Source organism: Copidosoma floridanum, unplaced genomic scaffold (assembly GCF_036245765.1).
Source record: "Copidosoma floridanum isolate Cflo_tuat_1 unplaced genomic scaffold, Cflo_Japanese_pri ptg000007l, whole genome shotgun sequence".
In the NCBI taxonomy this organism is placed as follows: Eukaryota; Metazoa; Arthropoda; class Insecta; order Hymenoptera; family Encyrtidae; genus Copidosoma; species Copidosoma floridanum.
The window spans coordinates 7,520,034-7,543,366 of record NW_028321884.1 but is presented as its reverse complement, the minus strand read 5'-3'; the positions used below and the strand labels follow the sequence as shown (position 1 = coordinate 7,543,366).

At 38.7% G+C, this 23,333-nt stretch overlaps 3 protein-coding genes across 5 annotated transcripts; 1 reads left to right on the top strand and 2 right to left on the bottom strand.

Annotated features, from left to right (window-relative positions):
* Nucleotides 1-255: 255 nt before the first annotated feature.
* Nucleotides 256-13,601, top strand: LOC106647500 (GTP cyclohydrolase punch). Of its 3 annotated transcripts, none has more exons than XM_014363924.2 (6): nucleotides 256-486; nucleotides 8,164-8,331; nucleotides 10,161-10,370; nucleotides 11,752-11,917; nucleotides 11,994-12,110; nucleotides 13,246-13,601. In XM_014363924.2, the coding sequence occupies exons 1-6, from the start codon at nucleotides 408-410 to the stop codon at nucleotides 13,373-13,375; spliced, it is 870 nt and encodes a 289-aa protein (XP_014219410.2). In that variant the 5' UTR covers nucleotides 256-407; the 3' UTR covers nucleotides 13,376-13,601. The 3 variants fall into 3 exon arrangements, with proteins under 3 accessions (XP_014219410.2, XP_014219412.2, XP_014219411.1); XM_014363925.2 differs by lacking the exon at nucleotides 256-486 and adding an exon at nucleotides 6,871-7,062; XM_014363926.2 differs by lacking the exon at nucleotides 8,164-8,331.
* A 2,547-nt stretch (nucleotides 13,602-16,148) lies between these two features.
* Nucleotides 16,149-18,743, bottom strand: LOC106647438 (uncharacterized). Its single transcript, XM_089588893.1, has 9 exons — nucleotides 18,716-18,743; nucleotides 18,552-18,654; nucleotides 18,252-18,470; nucleotides 18,070-18,172; nucleotides 17,372-17,569; nucleotides 17,059-17,286; nucleotides 16,795-16,982; nucleotides 16,383-16,705; nucleotides 16,149-16,300 (listed from the first exon to the last, which is right to left on the bottom strand). The coding sequence occupies exons 1-9, from the start codon at nucleotides 18,741-18,743 to the stop codon at nucleotides 16,236-16,238; spliced, it is 1,455 nt and encodes a 484-aa protein (XP_089445019.1). The 3' UTR covers nucleotides 16,149-16,235.
* A 316-nt stretch (nucleotides 18,744-19,059) lies between these two features.
* LOC106647437 (rRNA 2'-O-methyltransferase fibrillarin) lies at nucleotides 19,060-21,903 on the bottom strand. The gene is made up of 5 exons (XM_089588639.1): nucleotides 21,741-21,903; nucleotides 20,664-20,995; nucleotides 20,252-20,425; nucleotides 19,773-20,018; nucleotides 19,060-19,521 (listed from the first exon to the last, which is right to left on the bottom strand). The coding sequence occupies exons 1-5, from the start codon at nucleotides 21,751-21,753 to the stop codon at nucleotides 19,348-19,350; spliced, it is 939 nt and encodes a 312-aa protein (XP_089444765.1). The 5' UTR covers nucleotides 21,754-21,903; the 3' UTR covers nucleotides 19,060-19,347.
* Nucleotides 21,904-23,333: the final 1,430 nt, after the last annotated feature.

Genomic DNA, 23,333 nt, shown 5'->3' with positions numbered 1-23,333 from the left:
AAGCTTTTCTGCCGGGCAACAAACACAGCGCGCGTATTGTACTATACGCAAGCGTCATGCACACTTTGTCTTTTTTTTTTTTTTTTCTTCTTTTTCTCTCTCTCGATTCACGAATCTCGCACGGTTTTGGTAAGTAAATATATATACGCAGTTGTTTCTTTTTCCTCGTGCAGCCCCTCCTCCCGAGGCACGAGATCATACTTGCGTTGACTCTGACAAAAAGCTCGAGCAAGTAGTTTGCTGCGGGCAGTGGACGCGAGCGAGTGTCTCTTCGTCGGCTTTGGCACGCCGTGCTTGCGTTTATTTTGCGGTGCTTATCGCTTTTGGTACACTTACGCACAAATACACGCGTATATGCACACACACACACACACACACGCTGGTTTGTTACGTTCGAGAGTTGCATCATGAAACCCGAGAAGACGACCGAGAATGGACAACAGCTGCAAATTGCGGAAAATGGCAGTAGCAGTCACCACAAAACAGGTTCGACAATATCACAATTGTTTTTTTTTTTTTTTTTTAATACAATGGTAAAATGTCCTAAAATGGCATTTTGGCGAATTCTCACCCCTTGGAGATGAGGAAAGCTCGATGTAAATATATGCATAACGAGGGAAGAAAGACGTACTGTCAAACGTTTGTTACTGGACCACGCAGGTGGTGCATGTTAATGAGGAAAATCGGAGGGAAAAAACACGGAAGTTACTATTGTGAGACAAATATTGTTTCGTTTGCCATTTTATTGCGGGTACATAATTACATATGTTTTGCCGAGAAAATTTTTTCAAAAAACATTTACATGCCACCGACGAAGGCAAATGCAACAAGTGTCTTCGTAGTGTTTGTCTTGTTTATCTCTCTTTTGAGTGTGTTCATCTGTTTGCCCGCAGCTGTGTGTATAACGTACATAAAGGACAACGATGTTAAGCACAATATAAATAGGTGATTGTTATTTTTCGTGCATTCAAAATCAACGCAATCAATAAATCTTGTGATGCGACAATAACCGGTTGTCAAGAACAAGTGTCAAGTACTCTCGGTTATTTCTCCTGTACCCTTAACTGGCACATGTTGTAATATCGACTGATGCGATAAAGCGAAAAAAATGGAAATTTATAATAAAAAAAAAAAAGAGATTTTTTAAATTAACGTGACGTACATGATATGCGTGTATCAATGAGTTGTGTATATAATATACATTTATATACGAATTGCATACAATCTCACAAAATTCAACAAATGAATTGTATGTGGTATTAAATGTGAAGATCAGCACTGAAACTTGAATCGGTGTGATTGTATGGTATTGCACGAGCATGATAGTACTTTCGTGATATTTATTAAGTTGATTATCGTATTATACAGATATTCGAGTCAATAGCACTTCTTGTTCACATACCTATCTGAGTACTCACCTGTCAATTTTATAAAAATAGAAATTATTTTAACCAAAATTTGTAAATTTTCGTGAATTAAGATTTTTATGGTATTTATTAATCCTGACACTTTGTTAACTTTATTTAACAAACGATTTCGCAGCAAATAATTTCAAACTGAAGTGCTACAAAATTTTAACTCATGAATTAGATTGGCCAGGATGATTTTTTGCCTCCCATAAAGCTTTTGAAACAATAGTGTGAGATAATTTCACACGAATATTCATATGTGCGTGTCGAACCATTTTATCTAGTCCCACCATTGAATTGAAAAATTTTACACGACTACAGATAGTGTAAGATCTGTACGTGACAATGGTAATTTTAGAATATAGTTAAAGTTATTCAATTGACATAAAACTGTTTATGCAAATGATCAGAGTAACATTATTGTGTAATTTATTTATTGCACTTCTAGAAGATAACTAAAGTATGAAAGCCCTGAAAATCTCCTAACATTTTGGACGAGTATGTGAAATTTAAGCCAAATTAATTTTTTTGGTCATGAAGTAACAAACAATCACCCGATGTATTGCATATACAACAAAAATACGCTGTAATAAAATTAGAGTAAAATAATGAATCAAAGTTTACGAGCTATAAAGCATATACGATACATTTTGAAGAACATCACTCACGCTCAAATAAATCGAATCAACAAAAGCCATTGGCATACATAAATTTATAAAATGTGACGACAATCGAGCATTATTTTTTATCACCACAAAAACTGTATGTTTGTTTTTTTTCCCCCTCACGCTCTACATCGCATTCATCCATCTCATAATTGTCAGGGATTAATAATAGGATACGTAAGTATACCAAGCAGATAAGATGTTGTTGGAAAGTTGATGGGAGCACCAGTAGAACGGTTAAGGGTACGGTAAGACGCGCAAAGTGTATGATGTGCACGGCTATGTACTGTAACGATTTTTTTTTTTTTTTTTGTTCTATTTTATACTCGTGAGGTGGAATTATATGGAACATAAACAAAATTGGTCATTTATTGTTTTAGTTACTAATAATAACGTAAAGCCTTACATATAACGAACTGATTAAAGCTTCGTACCGATTTTTCAAACTTTCAGTTTAAAGTCCGTTGGACAAGATTTCATCGATGATTTTACTATATTGTTAATTGAGAAAATCATTGAAATAATATATTAAGTGATACGGGCTTTTCGGATAAGTTTTCCCTGATTACTGTTGAATGCATGATAATTTCGTGTGTAGGCTATTATTCCGGTTATAAGCACAGACCAACTGTCTAATACAAGTTTTTCAAACATTCTGTACAGGATTCAACTGTAAATGGTAATGATTATTTGTGATTCGAAAACTATACTTATAATTGAATTTTGATGAATGATAATTTTTTGAGATAAGTTGTTGTATTTAAAAGTAAAGATGTATTTTTCAAAAATCTTTCCCATCAATCTATAATTCTAATTAATAAAAAATTTGTTCCTATTGACGTACTGTATTGAGCTTTCAAAATCAATTCCGTAAGAGTAGGTACAAACGATCCGCAGCTCTCTCATCTTACACGCATCTCTAGCTTCATGCACTCGTTGTGCATACGTACAAAGGTGGCTAACGGATTATTGCGCTGGACTAAAAAGCCACAGCATTACGTCTCGATACGTGACACCTCCTAACGTGCCTTCGATGACTTTTTTTTTTCTCCCATCAAAGATGTATATCGATTTCAAAAAAAAAAAAAAAAAAAAATACCGTATCCTTCTGATACACCAGTGGCTGGCGCTCGCTCGTGCATCTCAGGAGTCGGTTGTCACCGGGGCTGACTTTTTTCTAGCCGGCGCTGCAACGCGATGACCGTGCGAGAGACGCGCTCGCCCGATTTTTCTTCCCGTCTCTTCTCTCACGATGCTTACGTGAATGCGTCCTTGTTGACATTGTTGCTGGTTATTTTTTTTCATTTTTTTCATCTTCCCCGGCTTTTTTGTCCATAAAATTTTATTCCACAGAGAAGTACAAGCGATAATCACTTCCTCATTATCTGCGTCCAAGTTGTGCGTTGTTTATTCAAAATAAAGTGCGTTTACGAAAAACAAAAAAACCACCAGTCAACGTGATGCATATTTTTTTTTTTTTTTTTCTTAACACGCTTGCAAACACTTTTCATTACGAGCACGCGACTTTGCTGATTGCCACGCTTCTAAGAGAATCTTATACAACAAAGTTTACGAACACCAGTATGATTAGAGGATGAAAAAAATAGGTAATAATATTCTAAGAAGCGACTTATCTAATGTGCGTTACGTCTCATCTCTCCCGACTTGTAGATTACAAACACGCACTTATCACCGCATTGTTCTTAAACGTTTTTCATTCAAATGCGATTTTTTTTTTTTTTTTTTTTTTTCTTATTGCAGAAAAAAGATCGAGTGTCCGATACCGCACATTCGTCTAAAGTATATTGTTTTTTTCATAGAACAACCGAGGTAAGGGAAAAATCTCGTTTATGTAAGTATATTGTCGTTTTTGCAATTGAATCGTTACGATGCGTGTACAACGTGTCGCTTAACGATGAGTCGCGTACATCACTTTATTCGTATATTAGCGCGCTGATGATTGATTTCTTATTTCTAAATCCATACGTATATTATGTTGGATTACAGTGCCACTGTCTCTATTACCATGTAAATCGAAACTTTGTTGACCAAAAACTCTCGCACGCTTGCATCGATTCTGGGACATTTGTAAAACGGGTGTGCATAAACAAACAAAAAATTGGGAAACTTTGAAATTCGTGACCAAACCGGTCATTCGAGATGGCTGCTTTGTTTACGTTTTGCCGAGCAAATGGCACGCGTTTCACATTGGTGACTTAATAACAAAAGGACGCGAGGCGACAATTACAACAGAATCCAAGGTCAACTTTAATCCTGACGATCGACTAGAAAATTTTTTGCCGATTTTCAAGCACCAAAAATAAACTTGACGCGACCCCTACGATCGTCATCCGATTTTATTTACTTTATGGTGTTTTTTCTTCCATCTTTATAAAACTATGTCGAAAATGAGAAAAAACTGTAAGTAGAAAAACCCATGACGCCTCGGCTACAGAGAACAAGGAAAAGAACAAAGTAAAAGCAACGCCGCGGCTACACACGTATTCCTGCGGTCGAGGGAGATCGTGTTTCCAGTTCTGTCGATGTTTTCGTTCCCGTTTCGGTCAAGCTGTTCTTTCCCGTTTTTTTTTTTTTTTTTTTTTTTTGCTCCCTCGTCTTTCCTCATCAACCCCGATTTCAACGCGATATTCCATCCATCCGTGAACTCGGGTGTGTAGGTGTCAATATCGTATATGCCAAGGGACAACATTACACTACATACCATTGAATACGTGCAATTGCTCAATTTGTAACGTGGAGCGAGATGGATCAATTACAATCGGATGAATTTTTTTACCGTGCACCCGAAACTCGATTTCGCATCTTGATTGTATACCTATATAATATACCTGTTGGCTACGTGTGGTGACGTCAGATAGACGTCGCAATGCCGAAAAATCGGTTCAACGATGGAAGCAAAAAATGGGGAACATTCCAATTTTTTCGATGCATGTTTACCTCTTCGATCGGTTTTTTCGTACAGAGAACCATTCTTACGAAATACTTGTACTTTACGTACTCGCGGAAACCTATCGGATTTTCTCTCTCGGTATCACACCTGTACTTAAAATGACGAAATACTTTCTACTTTTCCATCAGGCGCTTCTGCGCCGATCGAGTTCTTATTTTTTCCCGAGACTCGTGTTTTGGAGCAACAATTTAGACGAAGTGGGGTTTTCCCCTGCACTGAAAATGTGAATGAGTAAGCCTAAATTGTGTATGAATCGAGAAAAAGTCGGCCGAACCGATTTTTCGATCTTCCTAGCTTGTCATATGTGTAAACCTTGTATGTATAACTTGTATCATAATACTTATACCGAGTACAAAGTATGCCAGTTAGTCAAGAAAAAAAACTTGTTGATGAATTTTAAAATAATCGGATAACGCGGTATTTTGTTTACCTATATTGTTCATGGAAGCTAGGAAAAACCATACATACCTTCCTCGACGATTTACTTGATTCCTTGTGTATTTCGTGCGATTTTCGGGATGAAAAAACGAGCCGTCCGTATGGTTCATCAGCCGACTTGTAGCTAGAGCATGACAGTAAAAGTACAAGCTCGACTAATGTTCACATAAATCGAGAAAACATGAACGTGTGAGTTACTGGCTTTTAAGTTCAGATGACACCTGTGAGAAGAATTGCACAAAAAGTTTGAAAAAAAAAAAAAAAAAAAAAACAGGAGGATGTTATGTACCTACGTATACACAATTGTAAGATTGTTGGGCATACAAAACATCTCGTGATCGTCTGGTTTTTTTTTGTACCACTCTTGCTTTATAATCTGCTTTTGAAATATTCAGGTCAATGTTACCTGTACGTTGGATGAATTTCCAGGCAATTTTAATTACCAAGATAATTTTTAATAGGAAAACTGAAATGACCGTGTGGACCAAAACATTTACGCGTACCGATTAGCTGGGTGCCCTGCTTCGTTTGCTGGGGTACTAATATTTAATTTGGATTGCTTCGAGGATCGGTTAAAATGGCGAATTTTTAAAACTAAAAATAGTCGTGAATTAAGGAAAAATGTAATTGAAATATATAGTAATAATTACTATTTTTTTTTTTTCAACGCTACATTCGAATAAAAAATCAGTCTTTACTTCAAGAAGCTTCAACTCTAATGTAGCTCCTTGTCTTCGGCTCCTCGCTTTGTTCAAAAAAAAAAAAAAAAAAAAAAAGAAAAGAAAAAGAAAAAATCCTCCTTTCATTGCAACAAACGACACATAAAACTTTCCCAGGAAAGTGTCAATGCACGCTGCAATCAGCAGGAAGTCCGTGGCTCGCGATTATACGGACGATCGATCAAATTTTCCCTAATCCCCTGATCCCCCAAGTTCCGATAAAATGGTCATTAACTTATGACACTTGCAGCAATAGACCAAGCATACCTGCCAAATCGCGTGGCGTCACTCTCTACATTATTATATGTAGCCTTGACGTAGAAGCAGTCGAATAATCCCGAGCAACCCTCTCTTACCTCTACTGACGCAATCCTCCCCCTACAAAATGTATATACTATATACACACACACCCCGAGGATGGTAGAGATTTTCCGAGCGCAGCGCGCATGTGTGCTCAGGAATAAAAGCCCCGCAGCTTCCATAAGCACACGCGGAGAGAAAGAGAGAGAGCAAAGGAGCGAGTGAGAGGGGGGAAACCCTCTGTATATATATATATATATATAAAATATGTAGGAGGGTAAAGGAGGGAGGTGTGGTTCACAGAAGCAGGACTCTTTAACCCGCGTATATACACTACAATCGCAGTCAGTCAGTCAGTAGATCTCTGCTACGTCAGTAGTGGCGCGTCACTCTTGCCGTGTGCAACTGTATATACCATCTACTCACCTCATATTGTACATAGGACCCACGATTTTATTTCTTTACCATTTTTTTTTCTTTTTTTTTTTTTTTTGTGATTTTTCCGATTTTACCCGTCGTTCGGAGCCGTCGTACAATTACAATTTATACAGTCGAACGAGGTGATTATTAAAAAAAAAAAAAAAACTAACTTCGCGATACGAGATTGTCGGGGTTTTTTGTTCATCGAGGGTACGCAGTGGCTTGGTTTAGTGGGAGGGGAAAAAAAAAAAAAAAAAAGTTCCCAGTCCAAAAGATCTCTCTGTCTCTCTATGCAAACAATCGGGCTTTTACCCATTGTATCGGCAGCGCGATCGGTTACGGCAAAAAACAACAATGACACGCGAGACCGGGAGAAATTTCGGCCGGTGCTGCGCTGTTATTGTCGTTGGGATGGATAAATCAATAGTCAGAGAGGCATGTGCGTGGCGCGCGCGAGAAACCCGCCGGAAATCAAAACACTGGCGTCGATCGGAACTGCACCCGTACGTGTGTTTGGAGAAATTCGTCCGCCGGACAGTGAACTATTATTATTCCTTGCGTTTTTTTTTTTTTTCTCTCCTTAATCGCGAGTGTCGAGCGTAATCGCGTCTCTCCGGAGAAATCAACCGATCGGAAATTCGTTCAAGGCCTCGCGATCGGGTTGATCGATGTGCGCTTGTTGTACTTGCATGTATGTATAAATACATCGAAGGTGCCTGTGGAGGGAATTCATTGCAACAGGTTGTCCCGAGGGGCGTAGAATTCGGTACGCGTGTGTGTACTCGCTCGATCGCGCCTGTATCGGGATAAACTCTGAGTATACAGTCATAAATAGTGCGATGCACACGTCCATTGTGATGCTTTACAAAATTGCTAAAAAAAATGTTTCATTTACAATACGACACTGAGAACCAATGTTTCTTTCTAGCTGTCAAGTGCTATCAATTTTATGTATTTAAGTTCGTGGTAAAGTATTTGAAACCAAATTTTTCAATGTAGTTTATTAAATACTTTGGTTTTTCCTCTGAAATTGCGTTGTTCTGCTGGAAACATTTTTTCAAGTACTGCGTATGAAAGAAGTAATTGAAAAAAAAATTGACAAAGTATCCGTGTCTAAGTCTGCGAAAAAAAAAAAAAAAAAAAAAAAAAAAACCCCGTCAATCTCAACGCCGAACACGGAAAAGAAAGAAAAAAAATCGTCAAAGATAGCATAAAGTTATATTCAGGGGTGTACTTGTTAGGTATAGCGAGAATGAACGGAATAATCGAGGACGAGAAGAAGCAGACGGCCGTCGAGTCGAAGAAGCCGTGTTCGCTTCAGCGCAACGTGTCCTGGGGTGAGAAGCAGCCCAACTCGGACACCGAAGTGCCCGGCACCCCGAGAACGCCTCGCACCTCCACTACACCAGGTATAGAATATTAATTGGGTGACGCTTGCGTATACACTGCGAGGGTGGTTTTTTCGTTTTTCAAGAGTTTAGCTATCCAATACGTTTTCCAATCTTTTTTTTTGAGGAAAAAATAACGTGATTGAGAAGAAAATGTATATCTTGCTTATTGTTATTATCTATTATTATTATCTATGTTGCCCCTCGTCCTTACTTTCACCTGTAAATTTTACTCAAAGCATTTTTTTAATTGAAATTTGTTTAAATCATGAAATTGACAACTCCATGAACCAGCACTACTTTTATCACTGCATAATTAAGTACGTGCAATTAATTCGTAACACGTATATCTATATATATAATATGTCAATCAGACTAGCGCAAAAGCAAAGTCATCTCAATTAATTATGAGATAGTGGAAAATAACACACCTACTTATTCATCATTGGAATAAAAAGGACAAACTATTCCGACTGTATTATATCACATAACATTACATTTATGGTGCTGGGACGGAAAAATCTCGTACACGCGTCTCGTTATCTTTACGAGTCGATGTTATATTTATAAATCAATAATAAATGCTAAATCTCACTTTGCTTTATCTCAAGTGCCACTTTAAGATTAAAGTACGTGTTGCACTTGTGTATACTTTGTGTATATTATATACTTGACTTGTTAATTTTTACTATACAATCACTGATTCGTTCATTCATCGAGATGGTATTGATCTATAGTAGATAGTATGTATAAATGATACCGAAATTTTACATTTTCGTTACGAAGCATTTAGAAATGTAAAAAAATGAGTGAGTGTTTGGAATCTAGGGAGTGATGCACATTATTTTTAGCACGTTAATTCCAGAAATTTTTTTTTTTTTTTTTTTGTCATCGAAGTTTGAATAATGAATATTGACGAAATGAAATAATAATAATTTGCTTGCCTGATAACAGTATAATATAAGTTATTTACACTATGCATAAATACACCTTTATCTATCGATGATCAATTACTTGTTTATCTACGTTCTTTTTTTTTTTTTTTTTTTTTTTTTATACTTCCCTCCTCCTGAAAAGACGCGCGAATGATTAGGTGTATTACAAGCAAACGCATTTGTCGACACTATATACATACACACCTGCGGCAAAATTTCCGTAAAATCGAAACGCTCGTTTGCTTTAATTTTATGCGCGTGTTTATACGTGTTTTATTAGCTGTTTAAATATTCAAAGAGCAACATACGCGTAAAAGATCGAAAGATAAGTTGTTTTTTTTTTTTTTTTTTTTTTTTTTTGCTTCAAAACGCTAAGATTAATAGGCTTTTCGGAAATTACGAGGGCACGGGGCTCCGCGGTTACTCGAGCGCGTACGCGCTAAAGAAAGGACCTTCGATTACGCGAACGATCGGAACGAAAACAACGTTTTTTATTACACCTTTCGGACCGACAGTGACGTAACACAGGCCGAACGCAAGGCTTAGATTCCGCTGGAAAGGGGGGGGAAAAAAAACAAAATGTGCCATTTTAACGATGTAGTTATCGGTCCGAATCCAAGGCTATATTTACGTGTGTTGTTTGATTCGTGGGTCAAAACGCTCCTCCCCCCCCCTCTCTGGGGATTGTAAATTAGCTTTTATGTGCCAAACCTTATCGCGCGTACGGATTTTCCATCTCCCTGTATACATACGTAAACAAGCAATCAAGCCGACTCGCGCGAGTGGAGGAAAAAGCGGTTCACACATAAATATGTATGCGAAAATAAGCTTTCTCATCTCTGTGGGGGTGATCCCTCTCGAATCGGGTGATTGGTACAGCATGAAAAAAAAAAAAAAATTGCGTTTTGTCATCAGGTCACGAGAAGTGCACGTTCCACCACGACATGGAGCTGGACCATAGGCCACCGACGAGGGAGGCCCTCCTGCCTCAGATGTCCCACAGCTACAAGCTACTGCTACAGGCGCTGGGTGAGAACGTTGAGCGCCAAGGCTTGCTCAAGACACCGGAGCGAGCGGCCAAGGCTATGCTGTTTTTCACCAAGGGCTACGATCAGAGCCTCGAAGGTACAGGCTGTTTAACATCCATATCATGTATTCTTTCGCACTTGATGAAAAAAAAAAAAAAAAAAAAAATCAAGTATCGTGTAGTACTGAAAAATCACAAAATCACCACGTTTATGTGGTACCTGTACACGTGCATGAAACACCGTCGCTGTATGCGTACACTGGAGAAACAGAGAGGAGGAAAGCTCTCGCCTCGAGTGAATTCCAATGAGATTCCGGGGGAGCTAATTCATTATCGCGCTTGTTCCACCCCCCCCCCCCCCGTGAAAGCTCCCCGGCTCGAGAGAAAAGGCACGACAACGGACAGTGACGGAGAATGCCGTGAATGGAGCTTTATTCCCCCGCCTGCCCTCGCACTTGCCTCGGTCTTCAAGACAACGGGAGCTTTTTTTTTCTCCTCTCGGGAGAGAGGAAAAGTGCTTTAACGATACTCGTTGGAACTATCGGACCTGGAGCTTTTTCCTTTCTCCTTTTATTCACTGTCATCTCATCCATAGGGAGATTTTTGTTTTCATTTTCTATGTAATAAATGTTTAAGGGAAACAAAGCTTTGAAAGGACCTTTACTTTAAGTTTACGAAAGTTACTTTTTTCGAGAGAAAAAACAAAACAAAAAAAAATCATCCATTGGACATGACAAACAATATTAGAGGACAATTGTGGCCTGTACGTGCTGAAACACCCCCGTACCGAACATACACACCGGCCACTCCTTGATAGTGGATGTTGTAGCTCTCGCTCAAGGTTGCCCGTGGCAACGCTCTTTATTCGTCGTCCCTCCTCCGCCACCCACCACCCGACAACTAGGTCAATACCAGGTAAATCACGGTCTATAACTGCAGACGGAGGTGCAGCGCGTGCCCATCCCTTTGACGCGCTCGGTGTCCCTTTTGTCTATGCACAGGTGTATACGTGTGTACAATATGTATTAACGTATCGTACGTTTGTACCGGAGGTAGGGCCATTATTAACTGTAAACGAGCAAAATAATGGATGATTTTTCATTATGGAATTTTTTTTTTTTTTTTTTTTCAAATTGTCTAGAAGCAAAACAGTGTGAGCTTGAACACGACTCTGAGTACATTTATATCGATTCTCCTCAAAAAAACTCTTCAAGTCAGCATCATCTAACCCAGAGATTGAGCTATGGCAACTTTTCAAACAGAAATCTAGAATTTAACGTACTAGACAGCACGTGAAAAAAATGAGCTCGCGCGCACCGTTTTGTAAAAATAATCTAAAGTTCTGCCGAGGGGGAACAGTGTTCATCGAACGTACACTTTCGCGAGCTTATTACCTCGGAAAAATATACTCGCAATAATAATAATAGTGATAAAGTAAGGAATGGTTGTAAAGAAGGGAAAAACACAATACTTTTCCAGACGTCATAAACGACGCGATATTCGACGAGGACCACGACGAGATGGTGGTTGTGAAGGACATCGAGATGTTCTCCATGTGCGAGCACCACCTCGTTCCTTTCTACGGCAAAGTTTCCATCGGCTATTTGCCGTGCAAGAAAATTCTCGGCCTCAGCAAGCTGGCCAGGTAACTGATGGGACAACACCAAATTAAATCATGAAAAACATACAATATCCGTACCGATTTTCCTTCTTTTCCTCAGAATCGTCGAGATCTACAGTAGACGAGTGCAGGTGCAGGAGCGCCTCACCAAGCAGATAGCCGAGGCTGTGACCAAAGCCATTCAACCGGCAGGCGTGGCTGTCGTCGTCGAGGGAGTGTTAGTTATACCTTTGTACAAAACATTAGACGAATATAATTAAACCTCATTTTACAATAATTCGAAAGATCGGTGTATAAAACTGCGAAAAAGATAAGGCGACGGCGCATTTAAAATTTATCGGGATTCAACGGAGAATTGTTTTTTCATCAGATATTTCATTCCCTCGGAGAATCAATGACGATCGCGATATAGTGTGTCGAGTCTCATGTATCAAGAGAAAAAAAAAAAAAAAAGATATTTTACGTACGGTACGTGGTCGCGATTCAATTGCTCGGTGTATCGGTAGATGACTTATGCAACGAGACGATGCAAAACAGATATATATCCAGCGATCAATTACACATTGACCAACAACGGGAGATCTATTTCAATTTGATATTCGTTACAGCGACTTGAAAAACCTGCATGAAAATCCCGTGGAAAACAAAACGGTAGTCTGAATCGAAAAAAAAAAAAAATTTACATTGTCCCAGATATGCCAGGGGGGGAATCGAGAAGTCATGATAATGATCACCGTTACGACACTTGGATCAGCGGCGTGAAAAATTTACCATATTTAAATACCTTCTTTTTTTTCATACTTAACGCTCTCGGTGCGCTTAGGAATGGCAATTAGATGCATTGCCGATCGCGAAGGATTTTTATGGTTACGCGCACACGTGATCGGACAAGAAGTGGTGTTACCGCAGCCGCGAGAATCTATACTTGAACAACTGCAGGTGTTGCATAAAGCGGACAACATAAATCCCTGAAAACTTATTATTAATGGAAATAAAATCGGTGATAAAGATCGAAGGATATACGGGTAATTTGTCGTTTTTATAAATTAGCGCCGATTACGACGATGACGCTTGACTATCCGTGAATTTTCATATATGCTATCACGAATATGTAAATTTTGAAATTTTCCGATTGTTACTCACAAGTACACTTATCTCGATACTTTGTGATATATTTTTCGCAATCGAATCCGTTTTTTATCCACGTGACAAAAAAAAAAAGAAAATTGTCAACTGCACTTTTGTTTTAGGATTGTCAAACCGATGTTGATTATACCGATTATAATTATTAGATAATATATAAAAATAAATAATTATTACTTGACGTTATGTGTGTGTTTCGGCTCCAACAGGCACATGTGCATGGTTATGCGAGGCGTTCAGAAGATCAACAGCAAGACAATCACGTCGACGATGCTGGGCGTGTTTCGCGACGATCCCAAGACTCGTGAAGAATTTTTAAATCTCGTTCGTGCCCATTAATTAGAAAAATGTTGAGTATCAGGGACGAAGATCGGAAACAGCAGCAGCAAAGAAATGAAGAAAAATCCTCGACTGAAGGTGAAGGAAAAATCGTCCCTCGGCTGCTAATCGACTTGAGACAATACTGCCGCGAGATAGACTTTATTAAATTATGATGATTTTTACTGCAATTTTTTTCCATTTAGATACTCTTGGATACTCTCGTTATTTTAACTTTTTTTTTTTTTTTTTTCACAAGACTTTTAGAACTTGCTATTATTATTTTTGTTTCAGTAAAAGGGTCAAAATATTTTAGTAGCTTTTCACTGAAAATGTTATTCTTATTCTACTTATGCTTAATACTTTTATTAAGTGCCAAACGACAAGATGTTCTTTAAAGATGTATACGTGTACGCCTAACATAAATATTATTTTTATTAAAAAAAAAAATCTCAATATTCAAATGGGTATGTTATAATAATAATGATTATTATTATTATTATAATCTATGGACAAAATCGAGTTGTGCGCGAGACAATTTTTTTCTCCCAAGGCACTACAGCCACGTGCCTTGCGAACGAGATACGTTAGTTATACAATGATGAAATACGGTGTGGTATATAATGTACCAAGTTTACATAAAGAGAACGAGTTTTTTGTGTCCAGCGACTGTTTATGCAAAAATATGTGTTATTGTTAATTGTATGCATGCGCATATGTGAGTCCTAAACAAAAGAAATACTGAATATGTGTATTTTTGTATTAAAACAAAAAACAAAAAATTGATATTTTTGAGTAAGCAAAAAATTTATGGTTGCATCATCGAGTTTTTCCAAGATAAAAGTACGTGGGTAGAAAATGAAAAAATTTTCAATTTTCATGGTTTTTTTACTCATGTATGCGATAAGGGAAAGAAAATCGACACTGCGTGTTGTATATTAAATTTATCGAATTTTTATCAGCATTTTTTAGTTTCTGTAAACAATTTTTGTCATTTGCGGTGATTAAAGATGTTATTTTATTTATTCAGTTGGTACAGAACAATATTTTTAAAATACAAAAGAATTTATAAGAAATATCGATGTATCCCTATAAATAGTACAAGCATAGAAAGTGAAAGGGTGGAATATTTCGAGTTCACCCAATTTTTAAAGATACCGTAACATTATGAGCGAAACATTGCTGAAATCGATAAATTCAAATAAATATAATGATATGTAAAAAAAATAGACATGCGAACAGCAACAAAAACACAATCAAAATGTAAATAAATTTTTTTTTTTTTTTTTTTTTTTTCATTTGCGTCGTCGCGTTCAAAGAGAAAAAATGACTACAGCAGTGACTTTACTCACGAAAAGATCGAAAACTTTATCAACAAAAAGGTCACACTTTATCTCGTGCGTTTTGACTGCAATCAAGTTAATAGCACAATTAGTTTATTCAAAATGCATGGGCACAAAAAGCGATAGATTGCATAACGAAAACTTGACAGAAACGATGATACGAAAGAGAAGAAGAAAAAGAAGAAAAAGAATAATGATAAAAGTCGCGATTGCTCATGTGTACGGTTTTATATGCGGAAGGTTTGTTAAAAAAATAAAAATAAAAAAAAAAAGATACTAATAATAATTAACAGATAGATATAATTAAAAAAAGTCGGCAAAATGCACAGTAAGTCAGCCATTTATTGTGCCTTGCCCTTTACATATACATGTGCACAGTGTATTTTATGTTCAAAAATAGACGTGCAATCAGCGGTCCAATGAATAGTTGTTTAACGAATAACGCTTTTCTCGATGTTGGAAAAGTGTTGGATAGCAATACAAACATTTATATAGATTTTTTTTATTAATTTTAAAAATAATCACGTTCACCTGCTTTGTTAAAAAAAATGTTATTATCTGCATCTAAAGAAATTAAAATTCAGGTTGTTGGCATGATCATATATAATTTAAGTAATATTATAAATTCGAAGATATTTATGATCTAAGTAGAAAAATTTATATTTTATTATCACGAGGAAATATTATTACATTAAGGATATATATATATATATATATATATATATATATATATATATATATCAAGAGTTATTAAAATGTATTTATGACCGTTTAAGAAAATCATTAAAGTTCCAAAAGCTTACCAACTGAGCGAAACTTATAATTATTCAACGATGAGAAAAATAAAAAATAAAAAAACAAAAAAAAAACGTTGGATAAAATATATGTTATCCGTGCTCAAATGATTATCGTTATATTTTATGCTTGTTTAGATTATTAAAACTACTATGCTACGTATTTTAGTCCCAATTTCTTTAATCTTACATAGTGTTCTTAATTTTTTTTTTTTTCAGTTATTTAACTCCAACGTTGTAAATAGCCAATTAAATAAGCAATACAATATATTTTTTGTTCAAATTAAAATACTAATACGTATAGATGTTATGTTTAATATTTAATTATTTTGCTTGCCGCTAATCTTGCAACGGACGGGAAACGAGACGAAACAAAAGTTTGGCGAGAACCATATCATTCCCTGACATTGGTTTTTTTTAAAATAATTTACAACGACAAATGACTCGTGAAACACGAGATCAATGAAAGAAAAAGGGATATCTGTGTATGGTTTTGCGGAAAGAATGTAACGACGAGAATTAATAAACGCAACGCTTTGATTCGATATTGTTAAAGATATTTTTCTGACACATACAAGTGCATATATATGTATACATGTATACAATAATGTATGTTGAATAAATATTTTATTATATTTTCAAAAAAAAGTGATACATTTGATCATTGAGTTCCACGTATACCTCCGAAAAAACTCGCCGAAGCGCAAAAAAGAAGCATCACCAGGTAAAACCGTCAGGTGTACATCAGCACCCGTTGTTCTTTCCGCAGCTACCACCACTGCACACCGCCGCCTTTTTCGGAGGGGGATCTTGGAAAAAAAAAAAAAAAAAGAAAAGAAACAATTGCAATTTCTACAATAACAATCAGGCCCAATCATCCCCGTGGCGTACCGGTGCAGCAGCGCACGTTGCCCGACGGGATGCCAAAGTTCTCGACGTCCTTCTGGTGGAGCACAAGCAGCATGCTGCCGGCGTCCCGATGCGACGACCTCCTCGACTTGCGCTCCGAGTGCCCGGAGCTGGGGCAGCCCCTCCTAACTTGCCCATTGTTGTGCAGAGTCTCCCTCGAGTTGTTTCTCGAGCCGTACTTCGTTCCACACCCGTTGTCGTTCATCGGCGGGAAAGGTGGACAGGGCGGACAAGAGTTGCTCGGTGGCGAGTAAGCCGGGCAGGGACTCGGGGCCGATGGGCACTGCATCTTGGGCACCGGCTCGCTGCGTAAAAAAAAAAAAAAAAAAAAACACCCGGTCCAACAGAGTTTGGTCAACGAAAGAAAAACAAGAAAGGATAAAAGGGCTCGTACATGGTGGTCGAGGGCGAGCCGGGGGGGCAGTTGGGTGCAACGGGCGTGACCTTAAGGACCTTGAGCGCCTCGGCGTTGAGGGACGAGACGCCCTTGAGCAGGGCCCGTTGGATGGCGTTCTCGTACTCGGCCCGTTCCTTCACGATTTTCTCGTTCTCCTTGCGCAGGCACAGCACCTGCTCCTCCATCTACGGGACACACGAGGGTGTGTATACATAGAGCCAAGACAACAAATTGGTGAAAAATCGCATTCAACGTGCATACCTCGGCGCAGCACTGCTGCAATCGCTCGGCCTCGGCTCGCATCGTGGCCGCGTCAACGGGTGCGCCGGGGCAGTCTGGCTGGAGGATGCGGCTCTCGCAGCGCGACGGCTGCTTCGATCCGGCCAAACGCTGCTTCGACTGGATGCTGCACGCTTGGGACGGGCTCATCGACTTTGCCATCTCGCCCGCGTTGCCGTCGAGCGCCTCTTGCTTCGTCGGGCCGTTTTTCTGCTCGATCGTTACATAACCATCCATACCTTTTGTTACATACATAGGCTATACAATATACACGTGTATAATTAATATATCGTACGGTGTCGGTGAGGGATTTCTCGGCGGCCACCAGGCGTTCGCGGAGTTCGGCAGACTCGCGGCGGCTTTCCTCCAACGCGGCCACCCGGGCCGACAGCTCCTTGTGGAGATCGAGGATGTCGCGGCGCGCCCAGTCGATCTTTCCCTCCACCTGGCACATCCTGCCCCGCGTGCGGCGCATCAGCTCTACCAGGAACAACTGCCAATCGTGGTTTTTTTTTTTTTTTTCATACCCGCGATCTTTGCTTTAGTAATTTTTCATTTTGTTTATCAAGTACTACGAAATCGGTAAGTATAGAGGTGGTCCAATCACTGACAACAATAAAGATCAAGCGCCATTTTTTCCTTGACTTTATTTAAAATTCCACAGTATATAAATAATGTATATATATATGTACACAAGCGGACTGTTTTTTTTTTTTTGTTTTTTTTTTGGTCAATTACCATAAATAATCACACTGGTCGTATAAACTGCAGAATAAATTGTGCCAGTAATTGGACGTCCTTATAAATACCCAATGTACGCGCGTCACCGGGCGCATCATGTATATATATATATAATAATCAGTCGTGTCTCTTGGATCGTCGACTGGCCCGATGGGCCCGAATCGCCGCGCTTTTACTTAAAACCGTCGCCGTGGCAGTGGCCGTCGGATGGCGGCTACTGCAACGGCTGTCGGTATCCGCCGTTGGCTCCACCTTAAGCTCGTGCTCGACGTTCTCTCCGAGGCTGGCCAGAGCCTTGCTCGCCTCCTCGAGGTTGTGCAGGGCCCGCTCCAGCATCTCGTCGACTCGCGGATCCCTTTTGAAATTCAACGGTAAGAATAATAATACATAATATATCATGACAAAGATGCATAGAATGAGGGTTGAAAGCTTACCCGGTGGAGGGAAGAGATGGCTTGGAACAGTGGCTCCCGGACGATGGTCGGCTCAGCGACGACGCGGCCCCGTTACCCGGATGATTGAAGCTCGAGGCCTCTTCTCCTTCCTCCGCTTCGTCCTTGGGTTCCATCTTTACGACGACCTGTTCGGATGACGCCACGGCTGATCCTCCGGCTTCGTCCGCTCCGCCGCTCAGCCTTGGCTTGGTTGCCGAGCTAATTAACATCATTTATTATTGTACTTTAATAAACTGCTCAATGGCATGTGGTTTGATGAGTGATATCAAGTTTACTTACCGTGACTTTTTCTTCTTGAACAATTTCTGACGCTCCTTCACCCGTTTCGGTACGTCCGCCGATTTGGCCGTTTTCGGGTCGCTCGAAGTGTCGCTCGGGACATCTGGATCGGGAATTATTTTATCGTTGGATCGGGCATCATCGACACAATGGAATAAGCAAACCTTTTTCACCGCTCTCCTTTTCGCTCATTGTTTTTAGTAATTACGGCGGTTCAAGTGGACCAAACGATTAATTTGTTGGGTGATCAGCCGATGACATTATAATTTGGAAAATTACGGGTCGTGAGCCGTTTTACTTGTTAATTTGGAAAAATAGGCGCAACCGTTATTAAGAAAATCAACGACTGTCAACAGCATGTGGTTGACCAACTTGAAAATAGCCGGAGACGGGATGAAACTTGAAAGGCAATTGTCTCTTTTGTTTTTTTATACATCAGGTATTGCGTATAACAAGTTGTTTGTCGAAGTAGCGGAAATAAAAAAATGGGTACAAACATTTGTTTTTTTTCAGTGAAAAATACATGTTTATTCATGTTGTCATTTATTTGAAGATGAGAATCTCATTAGCTTGGTAGCACGTCGGTACATGTAACAAAAAACGCGCTGATTGTGCGTTTGCGGCTCATCTTGATTACAAAAGTTTTTAAAAATATATATATATAAATCTAGACTTATAAGCTACTATTATACATGTACAGCAGAACTTTTCATCTGCTGGTTAAACGAGTTTTCAACAACTTAGAAATCATCGATAATTCAATGGTGTGCATAAAATGGGTGTTATGCAACACTTTTCACGCTGCTGCTTTTTTTGGAGGAGGCCTAAATGCACCAACGACAACTGCGTGGTCTCGTTCGTAAGGCTCGAGTGTGATCTGTTCTCTGGGTTTCAACTTGTCTGCAATTAGTTTATTGACCTCAGCCATAAAGACTGCTTCTGGTTTGGCTGTCGAATCTATGCAACTAGCCTGAAATTAAAATAAAACGACTCATTATAGACAAAAATATGATGCACATGTATGAGGTGTGAATTAAAACGTTTGTACTTGTGTGCAGTATTCCACATTTGTGAGATTTTAATCATCTTTCAAATTCAAGTATATGCACTATTTTTAATTTGGCATAACTGTTCCCACTGATTGAGAACATAAATTGTTCCAATCAGCTCTACGGTATGCAAATTTTACAGGTTTTATTTTTTTTTGGGAAAGCTACATACCTTGATTGAAATGACAAAGTTTCCTCCATTTTTAAGGAAATACTGTGCATTCAGACTGACGATTCTAGCTTGATCTGGTTGAGCTACGTCAGCAAAAATTGTGTCTACCATACCGACCAACATCCTGTATTTGTGTGGATGCCTGGCGTCTTCAATGATAGGAATAATGTTTGTTCGTTTTTTAGCAACATTGATTAGGTCTCTTCCAGACCTATGTGAAAATTCTACAGCATACACAAGACCTTCCTGAAAGTGTATATCTTTTTTAAAATGTGTCTTACACTACATATAGGATTAATGAAATGTGAGTATTGAAATTTTGTATACTGGTTGTAAAAAGGTAAAAAATCAGATATTACGAATTTTTGATTGATACAACTAGCAGTATTAATATTGCAGTGCTTCGACACCAAACTGACAAAATACACCAGCTTGGCTCTAATGCCTGCTTAAAAATATTTAGAAATGATGAAACTTACAGGTCCAACAATATCTGCCACGTGAGATACGGTTGTACCAGAAGCGCCTCCCAAGTATAAAACTTTGCTACCAGGTGGCATGTGAATTTGTTCTATGCCTCCAAGAATAGCGGCAGCAAGCTTCGATCTGAATGGATTCCAGACTCTGTATTCAATTTTCTCTCCGTTTTCTACCTGCAAATGATAAAATTTATGAGCATACATAAGAATAACTCAAGAATAATAACGTTTTATATTTGAATAATCTATTGTGCGTAGTAAATTTAATTCACAAAACACAGGAGACCAGATTTTGCAGATACACCTCTACTACTTAATACTTTTGCATACCTGTACCACTGATTAGACAACTGTGATATTCTGACCAGCTCTAATATATGCTTTAAATTCTTTGAATTCACAATGAACTTACATCAACGCTTATCCTCTTTTCTCCATAGACCTCAGATCCAGGTACCAAATTCCGGGTTACCAAAGCGTCCTCTTTTCCTCTGGCAATGAAGACACCCTCATGGCGATGGGGTTCAACGATGACTGTTTTGCCACCTCTCATGCCACCACCTCCCCGTCCTCTACCACCACCTCTGCCTCGGGGAGTACCACCACCCCCTCGACCGCCAAATCCACCACGTCCACCGCCACCTCCACGACCGCCACCTCGGCCACCACCACCGCCACGACCACCTCCTCGGAAGCCACCGCGGCCGCCTCCTCTAAAGCCGCCATCACCACGTGGAGAGAATCCTGTAAAGCAATAAATACATCAAACCAAAAATGTATGGAATATCATAGACGAAAACGTGTCATAATAAAACTCTGCTTGCATTTCAGCAAACATTAGAAATTTATTATCAAAATCGCACACTGACTGGAGCCGTACCATATAACTTTTTTTAGCTTTGCGGGCCTATGTTATAACATAGGCCGATGTACAGAAAAGTAGTTATATGGTACGGCCCCTGAGTAAATTCGTTAAGCTTAGACACCAAACTAATAGAGATTATACCATCGTGGCTTTCGTAATTGGCATCCTCTGTGTTAGTAGATAGCACAGTAAAAAAAATGAATATTAATTGTATTGTTTGCTTGAAAGTTATTAATAATAAAATAATTATTTACGTAATATTATAGAATGAAAATCACAAATTGAAATGAACCACGTGACAAAACCGGCTATCACGAACCCTAACCACACTTCTTGACAAGAGGAGTTTGTTTACATGCACCGCCTCTAGGTGTAAACAAACGCCTGTGTCCATTCACTTCAAAATTAATAAATTATTCGTTTTATTTTTCCCAATGAAACAGAGCATGATATAATCTTACAAATAGTTCGCAAGAGTCTCTAAAACAAACACAAGCGAAGCTCGACGAGGTTAAGAGAGTCGTGGGCCGACGCGGTGCGCTCCAAAATCTCACAAAATATGCATTTTAAAGGACAACAAGGAACGTGTTATTTCGACAGATAGAATGAACAAAGTATTCTTACCTGGTTTACCCATTATTCGGCTCAGCAAATTACTTTGCAAAAATAAGCAAAACAAGCAATTGTTGCGCCGAAAATACACGTGTCTGGTGCCTCTTTATAATATACCACAGCTGCCTTCCGACTTCCAATCTCGACTTCAAATGAGAATAGTATATAGTACACAAGTCAGCTATATAGCAGAGAGAAAAGATGTAAATGGCCGGGCCGGGGTCTATAGGTATAGACTCTATACCTATTCTATACACAGTCTACACACACACTCGCAGAACGTACCGTATAAGTTATACGGTATAACGGTATAACCGTAAGGCTGCGGCCACATAGACGCGTCCGACCGCATCCGACTGCGTCCGCTATAGTCCTAGTTCTTCACTGCCAACGTGATAACCGTGCAAACCTTAAAAAAACTACAAAAAAGTGTGAATATACGGGATGTGTGTTCGGGAGTTATTTCATTTAAAGTTGGCAGCAAAGAACTAGGGATTTTCACGGACGTCAAACGCGTCTATGTGGCCGCAGCCTGACAGCCGCGGAGTGGCAGCATTTGCGGAGTACAGCCTAAGTTATGTGTAGTAATATAGTAATCACTACTATAAGTATAATGCCATAGGGTCGATTTTATTTAACCATACGAATATCTATACTTTTGGAGGTCAGTTTCGGGTAAGAGATAAAATGTACTTGCCGCAAGTAGCATAAAAAATGTCAACTTGTTATTGTCTTTCTACAAAATTAGTTGCGGCTGGTTTATAATTAATTAAACGGCTCTACTATGTCAGTAGTTAAGTATAGTAATTATTATTTGGATCAGCGCCATCTAGCGTTGCCAATTTTTGAAGCAAAAAGTGGCCCTAAACTTCTGAACCAGAGCTTTAGCGCGTAGAGCCATTTAATCAATTATAAACCAGCCGCAACTCGTAATTAAGCTATAAAATAAAAAATAAACAATACATGTGTTTTTGGCGGCAAGTTAACAATTTATTTTCTACCGAAAAATCGACCTTCTATGTATTAATACGTTTGAAGATAAATTTTTGAGCATAAGGTAGATTGTTAATTTGCCGCCAAAAACACACGTATCGTTATTTTTTTATTTTATAGCTTCTTCATGAGTTGCGGCTGGTTTATGATTGACTAAATGGCTCTAATCTTGATTGCTCTGATTCAGAATTTTAGGAGCCACTTTTGGCCAAAAAATAAATACCGCTAGATGGCGCTGATCCAAATAATTATTGCTATTTACAGTAAAGTCACTTTGTCAGTTATAAACCAGCCGCAAATAATTTTATAAATAGATAATAAATAGTTGACATTTTTTATGCTACTTGCGGCAAGTTACCAATTTATCTTTTATCTTAAAATCGACCTCCAAAATCATAAATATTCTACTTATCTTATATGGCTCATAAAATCGACAATATTTACAAAATTACAATACTCTAGACCTTTTACCATTAACTCTTGTAAGCACAAATTAATCAGTTGAAAAGAGACAACTGAAGAAAAAAGGTCTTAAAAAGAAGCAGCCACACGAAGAGTCTCCTAGGAATGGAGCATCGGATCTCACTAATTGAAAAATACATTTATCACAGG